The 17,218-nt window shown below is 41.2% G+C and overlaps 2 protein-coding genes across 2 annotated transcripts; both read left to right on the forward strand.

Annotated features, from left to right (window-relative positions):
* The first annotated feature begins 356 nt into the window (after positions 1-356).
* Positions 357-5,781, forward strand: cdc25b (cell division cycle 25B). The gene is made up of 15 exons (XM_027013090.2): positions 357-1,029; positions 1,375-1,457; positions 1,669-1,720; positions 2,736-2,777; positions 2,895-2,928; positions 3,076-3,186; positions 3,282-3,395; positions 3,485-3,619; positions 3,752-3,835; positions 3,942-4,124; positions 4,214-4,300; positions 4,388-4,450; positions 4,566-4,664; positions 4,746-4,991; positions 5,160-5,781. The coding sequence occupies exons 1-15, from the start codon at positions 812-814 to the stop codon at positions 5,298-5,300; spliced, it is 1,692 nt and encodes a 563-aa protein (XP_026868891.2). The 5' UTR covers positions 357-811; the 3' UTR covers positions 5,301-5,781.
* Positions 5,782-9,234: 3,453 nt separating this feature from the next.
* Positions 9,235-11,227, forward strand: ap5s1 (adaptor related protein complex 5 subunit sigma 1). The gene is made up of 4 exons (XM_027013071.2): positions 9,235-9,343; positions 9,492-9,681; positions 9,769-10,060; positions 10,543-11,227. The coding sequence occupies exons 2-4, from the start codon at positions 9,500-9,502 to the stop codon at positions 10,669-10,671; spliced, it is 603 nt and encodes a 200-aa protein (XP_026868872.2). The 5' UTR covers positions 9,235-9,343; positions 9,492-9,499; the 3' UTR covers positions 10,672-11,227.
* The last annotated feature ends 5,991 nt before the right edge of the window (positions 11,228-17,218 follow it).

Genomic DNA, 17,218 nt, shown 5'->3' on the forward strand with positions numbered 1-17,218 from the left:
TCTTGAATTGGTCCGCGGGAAAAAAAAAATCTTCCACTTCCCGTGCATCCACGCTCTCGCTATATATATATATATATATATATATATATATATATATATATATATTAACGTCAAATATATATATATATATATATATATATATATATTAACGTCAAAGTAAGCTCATCATTGGATACAGTTACACGGACCCTATTTTTGATTGGACAAGCGTTTTGTCTGTATTTTTAGCCCGCCTACTTTTTGGAGAACACTGCGACGAAAAAAAGCAGCTGGCTTTGATTGGACAGAGCAGATCCATCGAGTTTGCTCATTGGTCATACCGATTGCCGCTCGTGGGCTGCCTATTTTGAACATAAATAAGAACTACGATTAGCGTTCCTCTTCTCTTAGTTGCATTTGTGAAAGATCAGAGAGAGAGAGAGAGAGAGAGAGAGGGAGAGAGAGAGAGTGTGTGTGTGTGTGCTAAGCGACAGCTCTCTGGCAGAAAGGCTCAAAGAAGATGGTCTATTAATAAATTTATTTTTATCCAAATTTGTGGAGTCGGGACCATTTAAGCCGTCGACATCATGCACGGTTTTGCAACTTCTCTCTGCCCGTTTCTCGCAGGATAAATTTATGAAACTCCGATTTGTATCTACGAGCTTGCTAACTAGCTAGCTAGCTGGCTACCTCAATTTGGCTAGCTAGTTAGCCAACTAAGCTAATTTGATCCGCCTGCTTCGCAAATCATTTATCTTACACAACAGTCTGTGTGGATTTTTTCTGCAGTTCCCTTCAGCCGATCAACCTACCGTGAAATTTGGGGAAAAAAATGGAAATTGATAAAGTTGCAAGCGACTTAAGTCCTGTCAATAATCAGATGCACACAGGGCCTGGCTCAGTCCCCCGCTTTTCCAAGCCGTCTTTGCCTGAGATTGGGGCTCAGGGCTCCCCCTGCATCAAAAATCTGTTCTTCCCTGGACCTACTGGGGTACTGTCTCCAGTGACCAACTTGACACTAAACATGGATAATCTTGCCGTTCTTGGAGGGTGAGTTTTAAAGTAATATCTCGTTACAATTAATGCTCGTTAGCCAGCTAGCCTTAAGTAGTTAGCTACATTGTTTTGGCGAAGACAGTTGTCGATCCTAACCAACGGGATTTATCAGTTTAAAAGGTAGCTTGCTAGCTAGGTAATGTAGCTAGCTTGGTCCATATCCCCTGTGTGGGCGGCAAGCTAGCCAAGTTAACTTTCTCATTTACTTTTGCTAGCTAGGTAACCTAGCTTAGCTACTTCCTGTTATCTGTACGGTAGTTTAGAGAGCAGCAAGACGTGTCTACTCGAGGCAAACACAATTCGGTTGTACTTTTTAAAATTTTATTTAAATAACGTTAGAAGTTGCGAAACTCCCAAACGGAAGAAAGATGTGCCCTTTCTGAAGATTCCTTCCTTCGCATCGGACACTTCATCTGATGCAGGTAAGTTAAGGACCCTCGCTTCTCTTTAAGGGCCCATACTGCATACAAACAACGTTACACCATGTAAACGATGTTCTCCCACATTTGCATAACTAATATTATCTAACTCTTGATCGTATTGATTTGTGTGTCGGGCATGACCGGTAATTGCTGTGGAATGATGCCAAATTCCTGTGTTGTGCCTTTACTTCATTTGCTCTCCTTTTTTAAGGTTTGGGTATGGACTCTCCTAGCCCTGTGGATGTATTTGATGCAGAGCAGAAGTGAGTTGATGTCTTGTGATGGGTGTATGCAGGAAAGCTTGCCTTGAGAATTAACCCAATTCCTGTCATGTGCCCTGTGAATGTTTGGCGTTTTACAGATTAGTTCACTCTATATCTGTTGCTTTAATTATAACTTCAGTTGGTTAGGCCATATAATTAGGGTACCCTCTGACAACGGATTTGTCCCTAGTAGAACTTTGGGTGGTCTGTGTAAAGTAAAGGACAATCAGAATTGGTCTCGCATGCCATTTGAAGGGCTTAGAGATTGTGTGGCAGCTGAAAATGTAAGCACGTCCTCAGACACACTCTGCTTCTGTGGCTGCAGATTTTCATTTGTTTCCTTTGCGTTACTAATCAGTCTCTTAACTTTCTATGGGAATGCAGGCCTGGACATCTGCCTTTTATGTGAGCTGTTGGGCTTTTCTGACCATTTGCTATTGGAAAAACTCCATTCATCCCCAGCCAGCCTAGCAGCTGCTTCTGTTCCTCATGCTTCAATGTGCGTGCCTTTTTGCGCATTGCCGTAGGGGGTTGGGTGTATGGACTGGCACACTTCTTCATGGTCTTTTTGAATAGAGCTGTGTGTGTGTGTGTGCGCGTGTGCGTGCGCTTGTTAGTCTGGTCCAGGGTAATGAATGAAGGCCTCCCACCTCTCAACCCCCATTCAGCTCTCTAATTCTCACTCTTCCTTTGCTATGAAAGGCACAATCCCCCGACCCCCCAAAACAGCATTCAGTCTCGCTCTACTGACAAAGGAGGTATACTGTGGGGGGTTAGCGTCGTGTGGACATATGGTAGATTAGAGGACATGCATTCTCCATTCTCTCTTTAGGAGCTCTTTAGCATACAGGTGGACATGGTGACATGTAAGGTGCAATAAGGGTTTGTGTTGGGAAGTAAATAAGTTGTTTCGTTTCTTTGAGTGTCAGTTTATGACTACATTTGTAACAAGGCGTGTTCTGTGAAGCACCCATGTTGGTCATGCTTCTGACTCTCTCTTCTTTCTGTCTTTTAGGTTTGAGAGGGCTATTCTGAATGCAACCAGAGTGATCAATGAGTAAGTTCCTGTATATTTTCTTCACCAGAAGCCAGACCAAAACCTATGTGGCTTTAGGCTTAAATGACCTATTTTGCTAAACTGTTTTGTTGCAAAATTGTTTTATTGTCTTTGCAGAAAGATGCCTATTCGCAGGATAAACTCACTACCGGTAAGTGGTCAATGGACATAATCCTGCTTGACTATGATTGGTGCTGTTTTATTCTTTTGAGGCATGTTATACCCCTTATCTTATCCAAGATCTGGTGGCAATACCTGCTGTGTAATTTCTTTATTATTTGACTCTTGCCTCTTCTAGCTGCAGTTGTTGGGTCATAGTCCCAATCTGAAGAGTAAAGATACTGATCTACCACGTTATGGAATCTTCAGTCAGAGTCCCAGCTTGGACAACAAGGAAAACATGCATGAGGTAGGGGGTTGGAGGGTCCTTTTGATGTGGTTACATTGAGCCTCTGGCAGACTTGTTGGGGTTTGTCTATCTAATATTTGTGCTATATTATCTAGACAAGCTTTGAGTTCAAGAAGCCCACTCAGCCTGTATCTCGCTGTCGCATGCGTTTGAGTGGAGAAGTGAAGGAAGCTTTCACCTGCCGTCCCAGCTCAGCTCCTGCTCTAATGGTAAAATGCAGACTTCCTCACTGGTTTATTTGTGCTATTAAGTGGTGATGGCCATGGTTTGGAATGAATTCTTCCCTGTCTTCCTGAAGCTTTCCCCACCGTCATCCAATCAGCTTGCTTCACCAGACACTGGCAGCCCCTTTGTCCTGCGACGTGCATCACTCTCCAGCTTTCATGCTGATGATGACGATGATGGCTTCTTGGATGTACTTGATGATGTAGAGGTGAGATGTGTGTGCTTTATTGATGGAAAATGTGAACTCCACCTTTCCTATTTTTACTGATTAGCATTTTTTACTTTCCTTTCCCACCCACCACCACTTCTCCTTCCCCTTGGATTCCTGCCTCACTAACAGACGGATTCTGAGGTTCCTATGGGAATGGCCAGTCTCCTCACAGCTCCTCTGGTGGCTGATCAAAGTGTGGACACTGCGAGCTCGGTAGGTTTCAGCTTCGTAACCTAATGACCTGGACCCCCTACCCACACCCATCTTGACTGTATGTAATTTGGAGCTGGAGGAGCTAAGCCTGTGTTGTGGTTGCCAGCCTGTTCGGTGTCGACCGCGAGGACTCTTCCGCTCGCCCTCCATGCCATCTGGCGGCCGGGCTGCAGTCAAGAGGCATGATAGGCCCCGGGATGAGAACACCCCTGTCCGTGTGAAGAGGAGGCGCAGTGTGGCTGGGTCCCACGTCACAACCATGGAGCAAGAGGATGCTGCTCTGCAACAGGTTGTGCCCCAACCAGGCCAGAATGACCATTCTCCAGTGAGGGCCATCTCTGCTAATGTGGTCTGACTCTGATCCATCTCTTGTTGCAGGTGCAGCGCTCAAAATCTTTTAATCACTCAGAAATCGAGAGACTGTTGGACACTGACCCCAATAATGTAATAGGAGATTTTACCAAGGTGCGTTTAGGTGAACATTTTTCAGTTCTGCCTCAGAGTTCTGTTGTAGCATCTGTATGTAATCATTAAGAATTTGTTGTTCTTCAGCCCCCAGCTCTGCCCACGGTTGATGGCAAACATCAAGACTTGAAATACATCACTTCAGAAATTGTAAGTAGAGATGCTCATCACTTTTGGGCTGTCATGATGGCAGCGAATTCTTGGTCTTTAACAGCCTTCCCCTGTGTTCGCACTCCATGCTAATGCCTGTCTCTTCTGGTATCAGATGGTCACAGCAATGAACGGTCAGTTCAGTGACCTGGTGGACAGACTGTTCGTCATAGACTGTCGTTATCCGTACGAGTACGAGGGCGGCCACATCAGGGTAAGGGAGTACTCTTTACAGGACGAGTGTTTATACGTGCAAGGAACTGGCCCCTGACTGCTTTGGCTTCCTTCCTGATAGGGGGCGCTAAATCTGCATCAAGAGGAGCAGGTTGAAGAGTACTTCTTTAGGCAGCCTGTTCTCCCTGAATGCCCCGACAAGCGTGTGCTGCTGGTGTTCCACTGCGAATTTTCCTCTGAGCGCGGACCACGAATGTGTCGCTTTGTTCGTGAGAAGGATCGGTTTCTTAATGAGTATCCCAACCTTCACTACCCTGAACTTTACGTACTAAAAGGAGGCTACAAGGAATTCTTTCCCCTACATAAGGTACGTGTTATTTTAGTCTTGTGGTCCGGGTGTGTCTTCTTTTTTTGGGTTGTGTGTGTGTGTAATATTTTTATTTTTATTGGGTTGTAGTTTAATATGCCTTGAATGTGCTTTAGTAGGTTTTAGGGTTTTAATGTTTGTCTGTGTCCACACACAATACATTTGCAGTCGGTGTGTGAGCCCCAGGAATACAGGCCGATGCATCATGAGGACTTTAAGGAGGACCTGAGAAAATTTCGCCTAAAGAGCCGCACATGGGCAGGAGAGCGCAGCAAGAGAGACATGTACAGCCGCCTTAAAAAGCTGTGATGCATGCACATGTCCTCAGGTTCACTGTTTCAACTTTCTCCTTCCACTGTCCTGACATCACCAACCTGATGAGTGATTGTGGACGTTGATCAGTTGGGTCACCTCCCCATTTTCTATTTTAGATGATCTATTAGACCTGATGACCTGTTTTAATGCAGCGCAGCATTATGGTTGAGCCCCTTCAGTTCCCTGCAGTATGACGGCACACTGTTGCTGCTTCCCAACCACACACACTTCCTACTCTCCAAAAAGGTTATGCCTCCCCAGTTATTACAACTCCCCAAGTCGTGTTGTGGTTACAGGCCTTAAAGCACTTTCCCTGTTTTGTTTTTTTTTGTAAGGAGTATCCCTTCTTTCCCATTCCGGTTGCCATTCCCAGCCCTGCTGTTTTGGGTCTGAGCCAAGTGCTTTTTGCAGTGAAGATGATGGAGGAGTATTATTATTATTATTATTATTATTATTATTATTATTACTAATATTATTATTATTATTATAGTAATAATAATAATAATAATAATAATTATAATAATAATTATTATTATAATTATTATTATAGTAGTATTAATGGTATACCATCTATTGTTTAATTGTCCCCATTACAATTATGTATATCTTAATTTTTGTGATTTATTAAAGTTTGTGGCTTGGTTGTTTTTTTGTTTTGTTTTTTTTTTTGTGGTAAAGCTTTTAAACTGACTATTGCTTTTATTTGTAATTATTGGATTAAAAAGGCCTGCATTGAGAAGAATGCCAAATGCAGTGTGTGGTATAATTAGTTAGAATGCCAGATGCATTGTATGGATTAGCCAGATGTGGCACTGCCATATTTTGGTCTTTAGTCTCCCAGTCAGGATGAGTTTACATTTCTGATCCTGGGGAGTATTTCATACAGCAGGGTTTTTAGTGACCTGAACAACTTTTAGGTTTAAGTGAACGTTTCCAGAAGGAACACTCCTACATCTCCAATTGAACAGTTGACTTTTTTGCATCATTTATCTGGTGTTGAGCTCCTCCTTTGTGAAAGGCTCCAGAGCTCACAGTATTTTAGATGAGATGTTATTTAGAAGTATGCGAGGGGAGAAGCTGTCTCTGTCCTGCAGCCTGTCTGTGACTGTCAGTGCTCACTCAGAGGGGACAGACCTGACTGCTTGCTGCGGGTCGGCGACATGACCTCAGTTGTGTTCACAAAAATGCTCAGCAATAAAACCTGCATCTAACTTTTTATTTTTTTTTAAATGAATTGTTGTGATCCCCTTTGGCTGTGTGTGAATTTTAATTTTAATTTTTGTAAACAGCTGTATTGAGCTTTTTGGCCAAGTTTGAGTCAGTGTGAAACCGTCTGTGATGCTGCAGTAACCATGTAGTTGTTTCGGGGAATAAACATCTATAAGCAAAGGCTTTGGCTGTGTGACTGTCATTGATCTCTTTTCAAAACCTCCTGCCATGCTGGGCCTTGAGTGTGGTTAGTTCAGTTCAGGCACATCCTCAGACTCATTCCAAAGCTGCTCTGAGCTGTGTGGGAGGGGCCAGCCATTACCTCTGACATGCAGGGGCAACATGTCTGAGTTGTGGGCCCAGAGATGAGAAATGACTCTAGCTTGAGTTGTTCTAACATTTGCTTTGGCTAATGCAAATGAGGGAGCCTGAACTGAACACAGAGCAGCTGTTTTTGTGTGGATGAATGCATGTCACATGGGACTCGCGTGTTAGGAGTGTGAGCTATGCAATTACTGGCATCCATCCAAGTGCTCAGATCCTACAGCGGGATCGGAGAATACCAGCTCAGAGATCGCCTCAGACGAACAAAGAAAGCAAACGTGTCTAGACTAAAACTGACTACAAACATAACCTTTATTTAAAACTCTTTCTAAAATTAGCTTCATAAAGTTCAATAAACATTTGGCCTTGTTCTAGGCTGAAATAGTTTCAGTGGTAAATTCTTATTCATAGTGTATTTTGGTTACAGACTATCAATTAACCTTTTAAAGTCAATGCTGATTTAATCAGTTCTAGTTACTGTTGTGCGGTACAATCACACTGCTGTGATTAGAATGTCAGAAAATATAACTTGACTTCTGAAGGTTTTGTAATGATGAAAACAAAAGCCATATAACTACACAGAAATATAGAATATGCAAAGAAAATATGTTCTATGGCTGGTAGCAATTTTGTTTATTTACTTGATTGCAGTTGCAACTTTACCAAGGATCTAAAATATTGAGTTTTTTGTAGTGTGTACAGGAAAATGTCAAGAGCTTACAGGAAATTCTAATGTTAATGAATGATTTGTAAATTCTTATGGCAATTTTGCCACATTCTGTTATCTCACAAGTAGCATGTTTGCAAGCAACATTTAGTGCCTGTGGTTTAGTATGAAGCCCTAAGGACTACTCAGCAGCAAGTCATAGTTAAGGAAGAGGGGATCCTATGCATTCTTAGTTTCCATTCAGTCAATATTTCTGCTTTGTCAGGGTGCTTCTGAATTTAAAACCAGGTCCTTTACTGTTATGGGTTGGGAGTATGCCATGACAATAACCACATCCTGTTCTTACTGCAGATGAGTTACTCTAAAGTTGAACCCATTTTCAACCCTTTATCAAAGATAATAGTTATTAAGTTCAGTACCTACATGGTTTTAGATTATAAAATGTATTTTAATATGACTCATCATCCCCCCTACCCCCTTTAATGTCTTGACTGTGAGGATGAAGGCAATGAAAAGCCCCTCTTTTTAAATTGGTTGCCAGAGATGCCCTTTTCAGTATCAGAGCATTGTGTCTCTGCTCTTGAGGGTTTATTGGCTTCTTGGGGGCCTCTTTGGTCCTCGGTACTACCGGTCCTCTGTACTAAAGGTCCAAAATGCAGGTGCTGTCATCCACTGCTGCCCAGTTTTGTTTTTGTTCTTTTAACGCGGTGGGATGCAAGTGCTGCAAACTTGTTAAAAGACTGAGTGTTAATGGCATGTGTGATGAAAATCTATATTGGTGTGGTTGAAACTGTTGCATCCACCAGTAAATTGTGTGATTTGACTGCTTCACCTTTTTGAAACCTTTTAAAATTCCCTTTTCGTAAATAAAGGTTACATAAAGAGCTTCCAGTCTCTCTCTCCCTTTATCTTCTCTTCCCCCAGTGACAGAGATGAGAACATAAGTAGAAGAAGAGAAGGTAGGAATTAGAATGGTATGAGGTGCTCTGGGTGTGCTGTATGTGCTTGTGTTAGCGAGGGTAAACTCAGAGGTGGAGGTGGGTGCTGTGGAGGTTAGTATGCCGAGCAGTTGGTAAGTATCAGCTGCCTTGTGTGTTTCTTTCCATGCGTTTGCACGTTTCAACTACTGCAGATTTATCATCTTAGTCACTGAGAGATATCACACAGAGCGGCAAATTTCAACACAAACAGCAGCCACACACTTCAGCATCTTGGCTATCACCGTTGGTGGAGGGCAGCACTTGCAGTTGGTGCAGTTGCTTCTTTTAGAGTCATCTCGAAGGAGAGAAACTTACATTTGTATTTAAGCAGAGCAAATTTTAGAAATAGGAATGTTAATATTAATAATAGTCTACATTTCTTCAGTCGTTGTTCAAGAATGTTTAGCTCAGAAAGTTAGATGTCATTCTACTGTATTTTTGAACAACTGTACTGTGCTTTTATGTATTTCCACAATTGCAGTCAACCCAAGGCTACTGGAGTCCAACATACTGCTCTCTTGTACTGTTAATATAATATAATACTGTTAATATGATATAATTACATTTTTTAATCAGTTGATGTGTTTACTGCTTCCCGAAATTAAGAAGAATTAAAGAGGAAACGCCATTTTGCCCCAACACCTGCCCGTTGTTTTTGTTTAATTTTGTTTCATGTTTTATGCTGACCTTGGAGCGCCACCCAGTGTTAAAATGTATATTGCACGAAGCGAATTCGAGGTCACATGACAGAATACGGAAATGGTTTGTGTTAATGGCGCTATGAATAGAGGTCCTTTACGTAAAAACACATTTACGAATAGTAGCTAGTTTACTGTGATACACATGTAGCGAAACAGGTAAGGAACATTTGTTACGTTACGTTAAGCCTCAGAAAGACGTTGCTGCTTTTTAAAATTCGTTCTAGACATTAAACTATAACATGGACGTTAACATAGTTCACTTTGATGTTCATGTAAACCAGTAGGTTACGCTTTCTATCTCTAGAAACAGAAATGGTGCTCTGCTTCCTAATCCACACCGTATGCCCTGTGGGCGTCCTATCTGCTGGGGAGAGTCGGATTCTGTATTCACGCATATTCGGACAGGAGGAGCCCGTGTTGAGTGGGGAGGGCCGAGAGTTAACCCCCGAGCAGCGACGACTCGCTCAGAAGGAGAGACATAACGTAGTAGCCAGGTGATATGCGTTAGCTCAGAAGTTTATTTTCTCTCTATAAGAGTGCTTGCAGACTCTCACTCTTTCTCTCTCTCTCTCCTCACACAGGCAGGTGAGAAGTGCCGTTTGTCTAAGCAGGGAGGCGTCGGGCAGTGTGTGCGCGGAGGCTGTGCTAGGTGAAGAAACCGTGGCTCTCGGAGAAGCTGACAGTGGAGTGCTATCTCTGGGCCCTGGGGAGCCGTTTGCTAGGCAGAGTGTTGCGCTGTGGTTGGGGGTGCAGGCCCTAGCCTTCACTCTGGTGTGTCAGCCATATGAGAACCTGCTACTTGCTGAAGGGACTCTACATAAGCTTGCCCGCTACTGCCTGGAGGAACTCCGTCTGCTGGGGCTTGGCAGTGAGGTGAGTGTGAATGTGCGTCTGTATGTATGGTGTGTGAGATACTGACTGCTAAAATTGTAATGCTATTCTCTTGGTCAGAATGAGTGCAAATAACATAAATTCTCATCTAACTAACAAAGAGAATAGATGCATTTGACTTAATAATGCAATATTACCTGAACTGGAGCAAAACTGATATTAGAGATGAGTTTGGAGTGTGTCAGATCCAGCATATTCAGTTTACATTCAGTCATGATTCAGACTTGTAATTGATAAGTTCAGTCTTGATGCCTTTAAATCACGCTTAAGTGTTCTCTATTTATAAGCCTGTTTGATTGAAGTTTGAGGAGCAGATGATCTAAAGACTACCAATAGTGTTGACGGGCACAACAAAATCCAGAGTTAAACTCCTTTTATTAGTGTCCAAGGTTGCATTGAGCTGCTCTTTGGCTTATTCTGCTAGAAAGTCTTTTCCCATGGACTGACAGAGCTGTCATTCTCAGGTGCTGCTAAAGAGTGACCGAGTGGATGCATTGCTTCAGAGACTCCTTCCTCATGGACAGCTCCTCTTCCTTAACCATCGCTTTGCACAAAACATGGACAAAGAGTTATCCAGCTACATGAGCAAATGAAACATTGGATCTGATGACATTGTTAATATAAATTTTAATAAATATTTTGAGAAGTTTCATAGTTGGCTTCTAATTTCTTTTTGAAGACATTGAAAGAAGCATCTGTGCTCAAATGGCAGTATCCTTTGATGCTATGAGAGATGCTGTGGCTGATTTCGAGCCATCATTCTGGGTATTTTTAAAGAAATTCTAAAACATTTTATTTGACAGTAGGTCAAATACAACTGAAACTTGAAGCAATAATACAGAAGACTAATCTGAAAAAAATCTCTACCCAATATTCAGGACTTTCCTAATTCAGTAAACTTGGTTTTCACTTTTGTGAATTGCATGTGTGTCTATGCTTGTATTTGAGTGAGTGAAAGATGATGAGAAAATCATCTTAATGTGTGTGAGCTTCTAAGTTATGTTATATAGAGGAGCCAGTGGGTGGCACTGTTTTGTTGTCTTCTGGTCTCCTTGGGAATATCCCCTTGGTAGCAGTTACCAGGGTAACACTTTGTACCAAGTAAGGCTGTACTGTTTCAGAATCTAATAAATGCAACGATAAACACTTTGTTTCTGTCTGTGTGCATCAAGCTGAACACTCATTTTCAGTGCCTCAGCCTCCATTAGGGGGCAGTGTTGGACTTTCGAGTCGGCTGAACAGAAAGTTTCAGTGAAGTTCTTGGTAATGACTGACAACCTGTCGTTCCTCTGTCACTCTCCCATCTGAAATGCCAGAACAGATAACAGCAGTCTGACTGCTAACATAGCTCTACCTGGCAAGGCAGGTTGTTGGCATGGTAAGTAATGTTCTTTTCTTAAAAAATAAATGCCCTCACTCTCTGATAACTTATATTTTTTTTTTTTTTTTTTTTTTTGGTTCTCTGGAATATATTGCAATGTTTGGAATAATCAGCTGCTAGTGTAATACAGCATGAAAGTAAGAATAAGGATTTGCACAAACAAGTTGTCTTAATGTGCAGAAAACGCACAGAGCTGCTTCTTTATTGTGCCAAGTATGAGAGGCATTCCTTTAGCAAGTGGAGAACCTTACTGACAGTCTCAGCCAAGAGGATGTGGTCATCTGGAGTGTTATGAAACCGGGCTGCAAAAAGGTAACAAATCTTTTTTTGTGAGTGTGTTTTCTCCGCCAGTATAGGATCATGACCGCTAGGTCTTTGCAAATAATACAAGCTACAACACTGAGATAAAGAGCTATTAGAACAATTTGATACTATCTCGAGTGTTTGTCCTTGAAATCTTCACAATCTGTCAGTATGTGTCTGTGAGTGTAAGTTGGAGAATTAGTAACCACATCTTCACATAGACACTGTTGATGGCATTTCCTAGAAGTTATAAATTGGCATACAAGGCATTTACTTAATTCCCAAAACTGTGCTCCTTACATGCACAAATATTTGCATAAATGGGTTCAAAACATAAACAGAATTGCATTTTAAAACTTTATGGGTACTGCTCCTCGGGCTGAAAATGTACTTGACTGAGAGCTAATGGTTTAACATAGCTTATTATTGCATAGGAAAAGTTTTAAAATCCCCTGGGTTGCAAACACAGGCTCGAAAGCCACAAAGACAATTATTGCAGAAATCATAGCAAATGGCTCTGCATACTTGGATCTGCTTCAACTGTGAAATTCGTTATTTAGTTGACTGATGATTCTCTACTTAATAGGTAAATATTTTTTCCCAGCCTCTAATAAATGCCTATATTAATCACATTTAGATTGGGTTTTAATGTGTGCTCATTTTCTACTTCAGTGTTTTGTTGTTTTATATTTGGATCTTAAATTGCCTACCACACTTATTTATATGTAAAGTACTGGTATACCATCTCTATGCTCTCAGACATACGGAATATGATTCTGGTTTAGCTAGTGTGCTAACCATGTTTCTTCTTAAAATCAACATGCATGGCTTCTTTCCATCTCTCCTCCTTTTGTATGGAAACAATTCTATATAGTCATTTGCTTCATGTGTTGTTCTTTTACAGCATCCAATTCCCTTCTTTTGAAAATAAGGAATTTCCAATGAACAAACATTTTACTGATGTCTTTCTTTCTGGAATCATTCAAACATTTTTAATTGATGCCCCCCCCCCCCCTTTGGAATAATGAAAGCGACTGCTCCTGAGAACAAATGGAACACAAAAACTGGAGGCAGTGTGTTTGAGGCTTGAGCAGAAAGTGTGGGTCTAACACTGAACTTCAAACGATGAAATTAATTTTTTGAATTGCTCACTTATGTCTGCATTAGTGTTGTCCTGGTGACTGTAGGTGGCTTTCAGTGCCTCTTTTTTCTGCTTTTATCAATAATAGCCACTGAGGGCTTCACACAACTGTTAAACCAATGCGGCTGTCTGGAACATCCTTGGAGCAGACCGCAGAAGAGGAAACAAAATGACTTGGTCTTCAGATCCTCCCACTCGGCCAGAGCAGCTTACCCCAGGAACGTGTCTTTCAAGCGATTTTTATTTTTTTTGTCCTAAGTCCAAATAGAATTTGGAGTTAAACTTCATGTCTCTAGTATTGTTCAGAAACGCTGGTATTTGAAAGGCCAGAAGAAAGCTCAAAAGTAAGACCTCTGTGCTTTTTTTTGTGTGTTGAACCATTATGCTACCTTCCCAAAGCCAACAGTGTTGCTCTTTAGCTTTGTATTGTTATTCTGCACAGCAGTTTATAAATGGAGCAATCAAGCTACAGTGATCCACAGTGGTTTGGTTGTCATTAACCTTAGTAACCTGGTGGGTGTGGGATCAGTCCTCTCCAACAGGGCAGGGGAAATTGGGTTTCAAAAATGAGCTAATCATATTGTTCTACCTTCTATTCTTTTGCTCAATCAAATAACCATAGATTTATGACAAAGTGGCATTTACTACCTTGTTTCTTTCCTTGCAAACAATGAATTCTTGGCACTCCTCAATGTCCTAGTATGACTGTACTGAATCCAGACATTACTGCAGGAGTCAATCACTTCGACAAAACTTGTAAAGGCAAGTTTTATCATTTGACTATGGCATGATACCACGGGCCCTTACACTTTCCATAAAGGCCTTGATCACAAATCTATGACCGCTGAAATCAAATGTATGCTTAAACTTAAACAGGAGTCATTAGCCTTAGGCATGTGACATTCAGGTGCTTCTTGGATTTCCTGCTTGCTAGACTGTCATAACAAATGCAGAGTGACAACGTGCTTAGTTGGTAATGGTGTTTTTAGACATATTCTTTTCACTGCTTCAAATAGTACTCCAACACCCTTCATGGTACATGTTGACAGTGACGTGACAAATTGATTACAAGTCTTTGACAAATGCAGCCATCATGAGGTCTGCATGCGTCTGGCGCCATTTCCTCGTGGAACTGAAAGAAACGAGTCTGATTGCACACACCGTTTGCAAAGATGTCAGAGATGCACTGTACTCCAGTCTTAGACATTGAAAGGAAAAGACAAGTGCTGAAATCAGTGTCAGGTTACATTGCTTTAACTTATAACTAAGTCATATTTAATACTTTGGAAAATATTGATATATTTAATGCAGCCATCTTTGTGTTTTTTTTTTTGTTGTTGTTCCTGTTATTCTGAACCTCCCCTGTAATTAATGCCTATAGTAATTCTAGCATGGACAATAATGTGACATATTGTGCAGATGGATCATATCAATTTTAAAGTCAGCAGTTTATAGTAGAAATCTTGTACAGTAATGCATCTTCTTGTGCATTCTTATGATGGCCTGAGTGAGTTGGAATGATGTGTGGCTCTCCTGTTACTTCCTAACCCTTCCCGTGTCATTCATTGCTCACCATGTCCTTCATTCCTCCTGTGTGCGGCCCTTTTCCCCACTGACTGGCTTTTTTCTTAATACTCACATCTCTTAAATTGGAGGTACTATAGGAAGGAAGCCTAAGATTCTGACATATTCATGAACAAAAATATGCAAAAATATATCAAAGTGTGTTTTGTTCAATGTATTAACAAAAATACCCTAAAATGACCTGTGTCAGTGAATATTTTGAAATACAGGCCTCAATAAATAGTCTTAAAATACCTTTTTAAATTTCTTAATGGCTGTTTTGTTCTGCTCTCTTTATGCCAAATGCTGGCTCAGTACTGATGAACGAATCACTATAGCTCCTTCAGCAGCATCCTTGTTTTAATTTGAAATCATTGTTTATAGACTGATCTAAATCTTGTGGCAGATATAACAACTAATAGTCTACATTCGCAGAAAAATCGAATTTCATTTTTTTATTTTTGTCTTTAAAATATTTGATTAGATTTAATTTTTGAAAAACATCTGAAACCATTGAAGTCAGCATTGGCTGTCTTGCCTCATAACTTCACTTAGCGGGTGACCATGCAGTGCGCAAGATGTAGTGCTGTAAAAGTAAAAGATGATATAAATGAATGTGAGGTGTGAATTATATGTGATGTTTTAATATCTAAAATAATGCAGATTAGCAGCTTCCCAGCTCCAGTTCCGATTTGATCTGATTTATCATTCCATTGGAGCACTAGACTAATTGGGACATTAAAGAGGAGGTTTTACCTAATGCCTGAGGATATGTGGGACTCTGGTGGGCAGTAATGGTGTTCCAGGATGTCTTTAGCATTAGGTTAATGTCACCCTGCTCTTTTCCCCTGTATTCTATCCTCTTTCTGCCCTTATTTCTTGTATATTTTCCCTCTCAGTGTGTGGAGTAGTGGTCTACCATGTGAATTATTACACTGATCCTGATGGGAAACTTAGCTTTTATCATTTTGCATTTTACACTTGACAATTTTATATCACTTAGTTACTGATGTGTGCATACACTCACATCTGTGTTCTGTAAAATGATTTATTTCTCCGCGTTTCTCTGATGTATACATTTTATCATCATAATTTATAACAGGCTCGTTAAGTGTTTTGTCAGGCTGTTAATTTGTGGAGGGGAACAGTGAGTTGTGTGTGTGTGCAAGTTTAATGTTTTTAATGAATTTTGATTAGCATTCAATGTTGGATGTTTAATTACTCCTGAGTGTGTGTCTGAGAGCACACTAACAGATAAGAAAGCACTGCAGGGAATGCTGCCTATCTTTGTACCTACCAGACCCCTTTCGTGCAGACAAGAACCATAATCTCCTTCCTATAGGTGTTTTAAGACGCATTCAAGAATTTCTGAGCTACAAAGTGACAGTTGCCCCATCATTCTCCCCTCAAGACATCCATCAGCTGAGCTTGGAATGCAGGAACCGGCAGGCAATGACATGAAGAACAAGGCTACAAGCCACAGAATGGAAACGGAGGGCTCCGGGTACTCCTGATTGGTTCATATTGGAGTTTGGTGGTCGTAGAATAGAAGCAACAGAAGCCTGTCAAAGGCGTTCCCATTGAAGAGTTAGGGATTCTTACTGATGTTTTTGTTACTGTAAAGAAGTAGTGAACTAGGGAAGGTAACAAATAACTGCACCTGGTCATGGGAAAGGGAAAGAGGAGAAAGATGTGCATTCATTTATGTACTTAGAATATGTGAGAAAAGCAATATGTATGTAACCATGTAGTCTGTGGTGTTTTAAAGTGCAAGGTATTGTTAATTATTCATTAGGTGTTAAGGCTGTCTAGTCCAAAGCTACTTTTCATGTGCCTTTTTAGCTTAGCAACAAGTATAGTTCATCTTTTTAAAAGGACACATCTCCTCCTTTTTCTAGATGTTTACAATGACCTTAAGATATTCCAGTGTTCTGCAGTGTTTCCTAGCGTCTACAGTTTGACCAGCGTGTGGGTTTTGTTTGCTTTCAGTGGGAGCTCAGCGGTCATTGTTTTGCCGCTGAAGGCAGTGCTGTCCCTCATTGTTTCTCTGCTGGAGAGCTGTGCGTCTGTACTCTGCTAATGTCCCATGGTGGTTATCCTTTAGCTCTAAATGACTCCAGAATATGAGATAGACACACTGATTATTCATCAGGAGAGAGAGAGAGAGAGAGAGAGAGAGAGAGAGAGAGTCAGAGAGCAGTTTGGTAGACTGAAAATTTCATTCAGATGAAGATGGAGGACCCAGCTCGTCCTCCCAGCCCATTTGTTGCTCACTAAGGTGGAGAGAGGAGTCATTGTGTTGTGTTTTGGGTGTGTGCAGGGAGGGGGGGAGTGTGTGTGTGTGATCCTTATATCTGAATAAATAAATCAGACTCGGGCTCACAGATGGTAAAGCACTAGGAGTGTGTGTGTGTGTGTGTGTGTGTGTGTGTGTGTGTGTGTGTGTGTGTGTGTGTGTGTGTGTGTGTGTGTGAGACTGATGTCACATTATTCTGATGGATTTTGTTGTTGATGGGCAACACAGGCCATCTGTGGAATCCTGGTGTGTGTACAGGAAAGAAAGCAGGGAGGAAGCAAAGCAAAAAAGTATGTACTGCATTATGTTTGACATTCTGTGCAGATGAAATGACTTTCAGGAATGGTTCTTTGTTCATATAAAAGCAAGGTGGCCTCATTTTCACTATCAGAGCTCAGTGAAGCATACACTCTTTATGATAACCTACCCCTATACACACTCTGGTTAAAGTGGGCA

This window comes from Electrophorus electricus, chromosome 11 (assembly GCF_013358815.1).
Source record: "Electrophorus electricus isolate fEleEle1 chromosome 11, fEleEle1.pri, whole genome shotgun sequence".
Classification (NCBI taxonomy): Eukaryota; Metazoa; Chordata; class Actinopteri; order Gymnotiformes; family Gymnotidae; genus Electrophorus; species Electrophorus electricus.